The following is an 11800-nucleotide window of genomic DNA, read 5'->3' on the forward strand; positions in this document are numbered from 1 at the left end:
TCATTTATGTATTACTGAGCTCTACTAAAGCCTGCGTAGACTAATAAATCACTGTGCTGGTCAGTTACTTATCTCTGTGTTACTGAATTCTGCTAAGCATGAGTGCACTGATAAATCACTGTGTTGATCAGTAATTTTTCTCTGTGTTACTGAGCTCTACTAAAGCCTGAGTACACTGATAAATCACTGTACTGATCGGTTATTTATATCAGTGTTACTGAGCTCTGCTAAAGCCTGAGTAGACTGATAAATCACTGTGCTGATCAGTTACTTATCTCATTGTTAGTGAGCTCTACTAAAGCCTGAGTACACTGATAAATCACTGTGCTGATCAGTTACTTATCTCATTGTTAGTGAGCTCTGCTAAAGCCTGAGTACACTGATAAATCACTGTGCTGATCAGTTATTTAGTATCTCAGTGTTACTGAGCTCTACTAAAGCCAGAGTAGACTGATAAATCACTGTGCTGATCAGTTACTTATCTCAGTGTTACTGAGCTCTACTAAAGCATGAGTAGACTGATAAATCACTGTGCTGATCAGTTACTTATCTCAGTGTTACTGAGCTCTACTAAAGCATGAGTAGACTGATAAATCACTGTGCTGAGGCTACTAAAGCCTATTTATCAGTATTAATATCAGCACACTGTATGAGCCATATATCATTAGTGTTTAGTTTACAGCTTGGAAAGATAAGATGAGTTAACTTTGCCATACATCACAGTGTGAATCCTGTCCACAGGCAGAATATGTGTGTGTCATTCATTCCCCAATGGCGGACACGGCAAGCTGGTTTAATGCCGCCCCAGCTCAGTCTTCACAAGTCACTGTGAGCAAACACAGCCAGAGGTCCTCTTACAGGCCTGTCTGCAGACAGCCAGACAGCCTCCATCTGCACTCCACACACTCAATAGATGAGCAATTAAAGCCAATGCAGAAATCTCAGTCTGTCTGTGATACTGCTAAACGAGCTTGTCTTCAAAAAACAGAGAACCTATCATAGATGCAAGCAAATATGCAAGCCTTTGATTATTATACAGACATTAATGCTAAGACATAATGGGCCAGAGTTATAAAACTCTGCAGTAACCGTACTATGCTCTGCAGAATGTACAGCACAGTATTTAAATCTCAGCATGCTGCTACCTTTTACTACTGCAGTATTTTAACACATGTCCTTAGCAAGACCCCGTCAAAACTGACATGTTAATGAACTTGTGCATATTAGCAACCAACACTCAAGCCTGTTGGAGTGATACAATGGGCTGAAAGTCTCTGAAGAGAGCCCAGATTAATTTGGCAAACTACAGAATGAGAACAAATGGGTAATCAAATGACATTAATGTGGTATCAATTGTAATAACTTATATCTGCTGTGGGAAGATAATAAAAGTGAAAGTAAAGGCATCCAGATATACAGGCAGCTTCAATGCTCACACAAAACACATGTCAACCAAAACATTAACACCACTGACAAGCAAGGGAAAAAACATTGTTTTCATTTATAGTAGCATCTGTCAAGGGGTGGATTTATTATGGCAGCAAGATATTAGCCAATCAGTCAATCAAAGGTAGATACAAGCAGGGATGATGAGCAATAAAAAATTGAGCCATTTTGACAAGGGTGTGATAGCAGGTCTTGTGGAGTTTTTTCTGGTGTGCAGTGGTCAGAACTTACCAAAACTGGACCAGGATCAGGTAACGGTCATGGGCTCCTAAGGCTCGTTGATGCGATTCATGGAGGCTCCACTTTACAACCTACAGGGCTTAAAGGATCCACTGCTAACATCTCAGTTCCAGATACCGAGATGTTATCAGGTTTGGAGTATCAGGCTGGTTATTCGCTTGGTTATTGTGCATCTATTACAGTCATTAATGAGTTGGATCTGAACATGCCCAACTGTGTGACACCTGCTTCACTGACAACTAGATTTGCTGACAGGATTCTTTCGGGATGAGGGTCTGTTGACTTTGACAGGGAGGATGTTGGGTGATGGGGAAGTATGTATGCTCAGGAGACTCGCATTTTATTGAGGACCATAAAAAAGGTATGTGGTGATACTTGCTATCCAAAAATTCAGTGCATGAAAGAACTCTAGAACTGGGTCTTTTCTTTGTCTCTTAACACAGGAGATGGGGTAAGTAAGCTTGCAAACTAGCTGAGAATAGTAATTTGGGATAGCATAGTTGTTGGTATAACACACTTCTATCAACTTAAACTTTTTACTCAAGTAAAAGTGTAAAAGTACTGGTTTCAGAACTACTTAATGTATAAAAGTAAATGTATTGTAAGGAAAACAAAGGCCAAAAGCTTAGGCCGCACCACAGGGGCCTAAAGGGGCCTACTCCACCTCCCCAAAAACACAGTTTTCTAAAAGCCATAATAACGATAATGTTCTATTAAAATGTGGGGCTGCACTAGGCTGCCTGTTTCAGCTGCAGATCTGCCCTTTGAAAATGAAGCATTTTAGTAATATCAGATCTATTAAAGGAGCATCTCTGTGCACTACTGAGCATTAACATGTGCTTCATGGAGGCAAAATGAGTAGTTATCTATAAGTTTTGTAATGCTGTATTGTAAGTCCAACTTCAGAGGCGTGTGATCAATAAGCTTTATTGGAATGTAAATGTGGGGCTTAGTCAGGACGTTTTATTGCAGTTCTCTTGAGTCTCTGCCACGGACGTCTTTATACTAGACTACAGACGTCTACTGTGTGCTTGCTGGAGTGTGACGTGACGTGTGCAGCTGCGATGGATCGCTTATAAACCAATAGGGAGTCAGAATGGTATATGTTTATACTTCTCATCCAACCACAATCAAATTTATAATTGTATATGATAATGTAGGGAGTAGAAGTAAAAAGTCATCTAAAAAAGGATGACTCCAGTTAAGTATAGATAACCAAAATTTCTTCTTAAGTAAGGTAATGAAGTATTTGTACTTCATTACTTTACACCTTTGCACAGGCCATGTTTCAATCAGTAGTGCCTTACTAGTGCATCTTAAGGCCATAAAATTGCATTAGCTGGCTAGCGTGTAGCTATAGCAGGTAAGTCTTGTTACCCATGAAGTGAAAAAATGCCTGATTTAACAGGCTTTCATTAGCCAGCCACATATCTATTTTACCAGCATTAAAGTGTGATGAGTGCCTCTGTGTCTTTACATGTCATTCAGCACAAGCTGATGGTAGAGATGCTGAGGGTTCTTGTACATAAACCCATACAAACATCACTGGTAGATGGTGGGAGAAAACTGTAGGATATGGGCTCTGTTAGGCATTGTTTAATTGAAAACCCAGAAGTCTTTGTGAAGAGTTTGTGAAAGCTGAATAAATGTGACACTGCGAGTTTAAACCAAAGCCTCAGCTGATAGTTCATTGAATCAGACAAAACAGAGACTTTGTATTGAGTGGGTTTGTGATTTAATAGCAAAAGAGTTTAAGGAAGAAACACAGTTCATTTTTAGTATTACATTCTTTCCGTGTAATGTTTATTGCAGATCAGGCCAAACAGCCTCAACCGTGGAACGTCTCTTGTAATCATGGCGCGACACAAAGGAAGCATTCAGGACAGTGCATGCGGTCTGACTACACGTAGGCTCAAAAGGGTTTACTTGGACACCTTCATGCATTCTTACACAGCGACGAAGGGAAGTGAATTAAATTTTTTCATGGCACAAAAAAGAGCACAACGTTTTGTATGGTCTGCTAGTGGTCTTTACTGGAGAGTCACCAAACCACTGCTTCAGTAGAGATTGTATAAAACTTCCCTTTGGTCAATTTTATAGAATACCACATCCTCGCATCTTCATATACTGCATAATAAATACAAAAAAAATCAAAAATCAAATCAAAAGCAACTGGCTATACACATATAGTAACACAAAGTGACATTAAAAGGCACATTTCCTTAACAAGTCTTAAATTAAAATATATGGACTATAAAACTGCATCGCTGTAATGCCATACTGCACATTTCAACAAGAAACATACAGCCAGTGAAATAGATATTTTGCCATCATTATAGTGAGCTCTTGCTGCTTGCACAAGGGTTAAAATTTACCTTAAAAACAGATACAGTACATTTACTATGGCACATTTTTCCAAAACCCAAAGGGAATATTTCAAGTCTTTAAAGCAGGGGATTTCAGAAACTGCCAAACGCACCTCAAATAAAAAAAAATAAGACAAAACACAACAACATCAAAGCGACAGACATAACGTTCACACCATCCAGCCATTTTAGTTCCTGTGAAAATAAGAGGAGTTCAAAATTAGATTCAATATTCATGACACATTGAATTACATACAAGGCCAGTTTCTCAGACCCAGATTTCAAGTCACATCAAGTCATCAAACATTACTCGTATGGCACTTCTACAACTAAAGTCGTCACAAAGCAGCTTTTCCGGAATCAGTAAGAGGAGAAGAGATCAACAAAACTTAAAAACCTAAACCTAATTTAAAGGCCACAGTAGCAAGAAAAAACTTTTGGGAGAAACCAAGACTCAAGACTAAGTTATAGATAAAAAAGTTGCTGTATCACCACATGAGACTGCTCTTCAGCTCTGGTGTGCTGAAATAATCAGTCTATAATATAACTAATAAAATCATAGGTAAGAATAATGAGAGATAGCAGTTGCAAGAGGGTGGGCGGCTGGTCTGACGCGGGTGGCTCTAATATCAGTGGAGCAAATCCAATTTAATTAGATTGCCAAGCCTCTACGTAGAGGTTAAATCAACAATGACCAATGTTAACAACATTTTAGGCATTTCATGTGCTAAAACTGTTGTTCTCACCTGGTTATTCTGCAGTTTCGGGTCTGGGTGTGATGGCCACTGTAGAAGACCTCGCAGCGTACCACATTGTTAGAAAAATCTGACTCAGGAACCAGGAAATTTGGGTTCACTGATACCTACAAATTCATCAAAAGAAACAACTATCATATTTCCATTGAAATGACCCCTACTTGAAGAGCTCTTTACTGAGTGTCACGGTTTGTACTGTTCATATAACTGTTAATAACATCTAAAATACAGTAGTAATCCAGTGAAGATTCTCTACAATAAAATAAAATTAGATAATATTAAAATATCATTAGATTTCCAATTCCAATTTCCTTTACATTATTATTATCATTATATTTCCAGAATTGTGGAAATATTATATTTATTTAATTAGAGTTTTACATAAATACAGTATTAATAATAATAATATAATATATACTAAAGTAATAAAGACTGATTGATGAGCAGGTGTCCCAATACTTGTGTCCATATAGGTGGCAGAAAACCACAACTATCCTTGCTTACCTTAAGTATGTAGTTTCCAGGTAGGACGTCTGTGATGTCAATCCACTGGCAGTCAATGTTAGCAGCATAGGTGTCATGACAACCAGGGCTCAACCCCTACAACACATAATAGAGCTAACCAATCAGTCCACAAACATCTCCAGCAAGAGAATCATTGGTCAGTAACACTATCACTACATGTTCCCTGTACATAATGAGGAATTGTCCAACAGAAATGGTCTTAAATCACTACTGTAGACTATACACTAGTCCAAAAACACTACTGCAGTATATAACCTAGTCTAAAATCACTGCTGTAGTCTATACCCTAGTCTAAAATCACTACTGCAGTCTATACTCTAGTCCAAGATCACTGCTACAGTATATACCATAGTTTACAATCACTGCTGTAGTCTATACCCTAGTCCAAAATCACTACTGCAGTCTATACCCTAGTCCAAGATCACTGCTACAGTATATACCATAGTTTACAATCACTGCTGTAGTCTATACCCTAGTCCAAAATCACTACTGCAGTCTTTACCCTAGTTTAAAAATCACTGCTGTAGTCTATACCCTAGTCCAATATCACTGCTGCAGTCTTTACCCTAGTCCAAACTTAGTACTGTGGTCTATACCCTAGTCCAATATCACTGCTGCAGTCTATACCCTAGTCCAAAATCACTACTTCAGTCTATACCCGAGTCCAAACTCAGTACTGTAGTCTATACCCTAGTCCAAACTTAGTACTGTAGTCTATACCCTAGTCCAATATCACTACTGCAGTCTATACCCGAGTCCAAACGCAGTACTGTAGTATAAAAGCTACTGTAGTGTGTTTCTAGTGTAAAATACTATAAGAAACATCTACCCAGACATTTCTATTGCCTAAAGTACAAATATTGACCTAACAAGTGATGCTGAGTAGTAGAGTGTCTGTTCATTGGTTGTGTGTGTACCTGTGTGTGTGCAGTGCAGGCGTAGCGTCGGCGGAAGCCTGGGTCACAGCCAGTGTCCTCCAGACAGAAACTGGCTTTGTGGCCCTCTGCCACCTTGCGGCCAGTGGTTACATCCAACAGGTCATAGTGACTGAAGGCATCCATGCTGTGGTAATGCCTATGGAATGAGGCAGCGAGGGAGGAGGGAGAGAGACAAAGAGAGAAAAGGGGAGAGAGAAAGTTTCAAAGTTCTGTGCTATGTTGTTGTAGCTAACTGAAACCAGGCTGGTAGAAAATGGTGACAAGAGCTCACACAGACAGAACTCTGTACTGTAGGTGTTAGGTGGGCATTTTGCTGCGCCCGCAGGTGTCACTCAGCTACACAGAAATGTTCACTCGCTGCCTTGATGTGTCTTTATTCAACAGTCTGAAAGCTTTTGCTACAGATGAACAAGCAGCACTTGTTACAGTAGAACACTTACTGATGACAGCTGTGCCATTCCCACTGGTGTCTGGGTTTGACGGGAAGGAAGTCTGTGGTGCCGAGGTTTCGGACCTTCTGCGGGAAGCGTAGGAGAACCCTGTAGTCAATGTCCCTCACTGTGGGTCTATATGCTGACCTTAGAAAGAACACAAAACACCACTAAAGAAAGGATCTAGAGATGCATGTGGAGATGAATGAAGATACAGTAGAACAGGACACAATGCTTTCTACAATTTTCACAATTTCCTCTTCTAGTGGTTGGTGTGGCGCATCAGATAACACCACCACCTACCATTGCATTACAACAACACCATGTGGGAGACCAGGGTTCGATTCCCGGTCTGGGTGACTATGCTGCGCTACACCAATAAGAGTCTTTGGGCAAGACTCCTAACACTACATTGGCCCACCTCTGTAAAACGAGTAACCTTGTAAGTTGCTCTGGATAAGAGCGTCTGCTAAATGCCATAAATGTAAATGTATAGGACAGTGTTAGGTATTATAGGACAGTGCTAGATATTATAGGACAGTGTTAGGTATTATAGGACAGTGCTAGATATTATAGGACAGTGTTAGATATTATAGGACAGTGTTAGGTATTATAGAACAGTGTTAGATATTATAGGACAGTGTTAGGTATTATAGAACAGTGTTAGATATTATAGGACAGTGTTAGGTATTATAGAACAGTGTTAGATATTATAGGACAGTGTTTTGGGTATTATAGAACAGTGTTAGATATTATAGGACAGTGTTAGGTATTATAGAACAGTGTTAGATATTATAGGACAGTGTTAGGTATTATAGAACAGTGTTAGATATTATAGGACAGTGTTTTGGGTATTATAGAACAGTGTTAGATATTATAGGACAGTGTTAGGTATTATAGAACAGTGTTAGATATTATAGGACAGTGTTAGGTATTATAGAACAGTGTTAGGTATTATAGGACAGTGTTTTGGGTATTATAGAACAGTGTTAGGTATTATAGGACAGTGTTAGGTATTATAGGATAGTGTTTTGGGTATTATAGAACAGTGTTAGATATTATAGGACAGTGTTTTGGGTATTATAGAACAGTGTTAGGTATTATAGGACAGTGTTAGGTATTATAGAACAGTGTTAGATATTATAGGACAGTGTTTTGGGTATTATAGAACAGTGTTAGATATTATAGGACAGTGTTTTGGGTATTATAGGACAGTGTTAGGTATTATAGGACAGTGTTTTGGGTATTATAGGACAGTGTTAGGTATTATAGGACAGTTTTTTGAGTATTATAGGACAGTGTTTTGGGTATTATACAACAGTGTTAGGTATTATAAGATAGTGTTTTGGGTATGATAGGACAGTGTTTTGGATATTATAGGACAGTGTTGGGTATTAAAGAACAGTATTAGGTATTATAGGACAATATTAGATATTATAGAACAGTGTTAGGTATTATAGGACAGCATTAGGTATTATAGGACAATATTAGATATTATAGAACAGTGTGAGTTATTATATTACAATATGGTAGGTGCTGTAGGACAATATGTAAGGTATTTTAGGTCAGAGTGTTAGGTGTTACATTTATGGCATTTAGCTGACACTCTTCTCCAGAGCAGATGTGGGCTAATGTAGTGTTAGGAGTCTTGCCCAAGGACTCTTATTGGTGTAGCACAGCACAATCACCCAGACTGGGAATTGAACCCCAGTCTCCCACATGGTGCAATATCTTATTGGTAGATAGTGGTGTTATCTGTTGCACCACACCAACCACAACAAGGTGTAATAGGACAATGTGTTGGATATTATAGGACAATGTGTTAAGTATTATAGGACAGTGTGTTAGGTCTTATAGGACAACATGTATATTACAGGATAATATAGGATGGTGTTTTGGGTATTATAGGACACATAAGATTTATTTATTTATGCTGTTTCACGATATGATATCTGTAGTTACATCTATAGAAAGTAGATATAAACGAGGCTGTGGTCAGTGTGTGTTGTACACTGTTAAAAGTATAAGATCTTTGAGGAACATTTTAAGGAAGGTTTTTAAAAGAAAAAGGATGTCCATCCACAGTTTCTAACTGAAGAAGCTCCAAAAGGTCTTGAAGGATCCTGTACTTTTAACAGTGTAACCCCTTTTTAATCTATGTATTAGTGTCACTGGTCTTCTTTTCACTTTGATTATCTGTTATCTGCAACAGACATTTTCAACTGTATTTTGACGGGATTCAGGGACTGCTTCCCAGTTTCATCTATTAACTCATAGAGGCGTAACAAACATGCTATTTGATGCGTTCTGAGTGTCCTATGTGTGCCCTATACGTGCGTTATGAGATGTGCAGCCAGTGCGTCATGGGTGCGTAACGAGTGCGTTATGAGATGCGTTATTAGATGCAAATAATCAAAGCGTTATGTCCCTTGGTACAGTCTTATGCAAAAGTTGGACACCGAGTTAACCAGTGCGCTGGGTGATCTTTTACTTGTGTGCGTAATGAGCTCTTACCGCGCCAGGCAGTTCTCCTCCGCAGCGCACCTGAGCGCGTACATCTGCATGCGCTGCACGTAAGACCCTGCCTGAATAGAATAAGGATCCGGCACGAGGTCCGGCAGGCCTGCGGAGAGGGACACGAGGACGGACACGTCAGTGCACGCGCGCCAAAGTGAACTCTACCTGTCCTCTTTCGCGCCGTCCGGAAGCGCTGCTCTCACCTTGGTGGAAGTATCTCGTGCCGTAGCCGGTTCCAGGAGGAGGGCGGCGGGAGCGCGGGACGCCGCGTGGCAGAGAGGGTGGCGGGTACGCGTTGTAGAGCACCCCGTTCCTGTGCAACTTCCGTGGGTTCCGCGGGTCGTCGCTCACCATTGCGTCTCGCGGCGCTGCGTCCTCTTCGCTATTCGACGTGTCGCCGGTTATAGCGAGCAACCGTTGCTGCCTCTCTGCGGTGTCATCGTCCTCGCGCACGGCGCTCGGGCTCGTGTTCCTCCTCCCCAACACGCCTCCGACGCCCGAATACTCTGCCGCGGGCACGGGGCTCGTGCCATTTGGCCCGCGCGCCCCCGGCGCACCGGCAGTGGTCAGCCCTCCACGCACAGGCGCAGCAGCCGCCGGCAGTGCAGTGCGCCTCCCGTGCGCCCCCGAGGTGACCTCCTGAACCGTCGCGCTGGGGCCAGCCGAGACGTGGCGCGCGGTTTGGCTTCGGCTGCTCACGTAGAGCCGGGACTCGGTGCGCGAGCGAAGGGGCGCGTGGTATTCGGAACCTGTGCTCAGCAAACTGTACACCTGCCCGTTGTTCTGCCACTGGATCCTTTGCGTCCACGGGCCACCGATCCTCTCGCGCGCCTGCTGCCCAGTAACGAAATGCACGAGACCATCAAAGGCGCATAAGAGCAGCAGGACTGTAAGATTAGACATGTTAGCAACAAAATCGGGTTGCTCGACTAATGAAGTCTGAGTTTTGAAGCAGCTGAGGCTGAAGCAGAAGTTCCAGCTGGAGGTGTGCAAGATGTTCTCTCTGGATCTCTCTGGAGCGCGTCAGCGGCATAGCCTGAATTCCCTCACAGAAAGTTGAAAGAGAGAGGAGGAGAAGGAGGAGGGGGCTGGGGGTCGTTTGCCAAAAGGAGAGAGTTTACACAGGGAGGCACAGACCGTCTTAACTCACTTCCCTCCAAAGCCATACATCGAAGTCTTAGGACACCCTTCACTAAATCTTGGACGTTTTGAAGAATAGTAAGCACAGCCTTTGTACCTAATAAACATATTTGTGATGAGGTCCCCTTGACAAATCAGTCACCAACTATACTTAGGAACAGTCAGCTTAGGAACTTTCTAAGCTTTAGAAGTTCTCTGACTCTTCAAACCTTCTTCTAACACTCATCAAACAAGCTCACCTCCAACCAACAGCCTAAAGAATTAAACACCAAGTATAGGTCAAGCTCACAAAGCAGGGGGAGATTGAAAGAAGGTAGTAAAGCTGCTACAGTGTGGGCTGTGATTTAAAAAGTGGCAGGTCAGGAGAACTGTGGAGGTCAAGATGAGGTCTGGAAGACCAGTAAAGCCCTTACAGAGAGCTGCTTGTATGCTGGTAAGGCAGGCAAATCAAAGCCCTCATAGGACAACTGTGAATCTGCATGACAGTCTAGCTAAGTCAAGAGGGTGGTGCACTGTTCCACTGTGCAGCATTGCTTGCACCAACATGATCTTCATGGAAGAGCCATAAGCAGGAAACCTTAACTGTGACCTCATCACAAAACTCAGTGTTTCACGCATGCTACAGAACATCTGAAGGAGCCAAATGCTTACAGTCTTCTATAAGAGCAGCTTCTGTACCTAATCAAACTTATTTGACAAGCTCTCAGACCTTGATTAGAAATCAGGCCTGAAGTATGTTATTGATTGTAGTCAGGAACTGTCAGCTGATTCCAAGCAAATTTCCAAGCTTTATTAATTCTCAGACTCTTCAAACTTTGGACTAACACTCAGCAAACATGGGCTCCTCTAAAAACTGTCTGAAGATCTGAAAACAAGAGCAATGAATAAGCCATAAGAAGGAAACCCAACTGTGATTTCATCACAAAAATCAATGTTTGAGCATTTTGAGAAGCTGGATGAAATAAGTTCCTGCACAGTGAGAAGATATGCTGAGCGGGTTTTGGAGACATATCAGTCCTAATTAGGGAAGGAAGAGCACGGCTCCACTGTGCAGTGTTTCTTGTACAACATAATCTTAATGGATAAGTCATAATAAAGAAGCCTCGTCACCAAATTGAACATCTGAAGTTTACATATGTGGAGAAACCAGACAAATTTTGGAAACGAATGCTGTGGACTGATGAAGTAAAAAAAGAACTCAATCAGCAAATGTTTGCTTGAAGGCTGCATTTCATGAGAAGAACACCTTGCAAACTGTGAAGCATGGAGGTGGAGTATCGCGCTTTGGGGTTATGCTGCAGCCAGTGGCATTGGCAGTATTGCAGGAGTGGAGGGAAGCAAGAGTTACAGAAAATACCAACAACTGCAAATGCCAGACCATCTGTTAAAAGGCTGAAGCTGAAGAGCGGACAGCTTCTTCAACAGATCTTCTACAAACCACC

General features: G+C 41.6%; 1 protein-coding gene across 1 annotated transcript; it reads right to left on the bottom strand.

Annotated features, from left to right (window-relative positions):
* Window positions 1-3489: 3489 nt before the first annotated feature.
* On the bottom strand, window positions 3490-10121 carry loxl5b (lysyl oxidase-like 5b). Its single transcript, XM_072668867.1, has 7 exons — window positions 9422-10121; window positions 9216-9324; window positions 6711-6848; window positions 6250-6406; window positions 5312-5407; window positions 4799-4914; window positions 3490-4247 (listed from the first exon to the last, which is right to left on the bottom strand). The coding sequence occupies exons 1-7, from the start codon at window positions 10119-10121 to the stop codon at window positions 4241-4243; spliced, it is 1323 nt and encodes a 440-aa protein (XP_072524968.1). The 3' UTR covers window positions 3490-4240.
* Window positions 10122-11800: the final 1679 nt, after the last annotated feature.

The sequence above is a fragment of the Salminus brasiliensis genome, chromosome 23 (genome assembly GCF_030463535.1).
Source record: "Salminus brasiliensis chromosome 23, fSalBra1.hap2, whole genome shotgun sequence".
Classification (NCBI taxonomy): domain Eukaryota; kingdom Metazoa; phylum Chordata; class Actinopteri; order Characiformes; family Bryconidae; genus Salminus; species Salminus brasiliensis.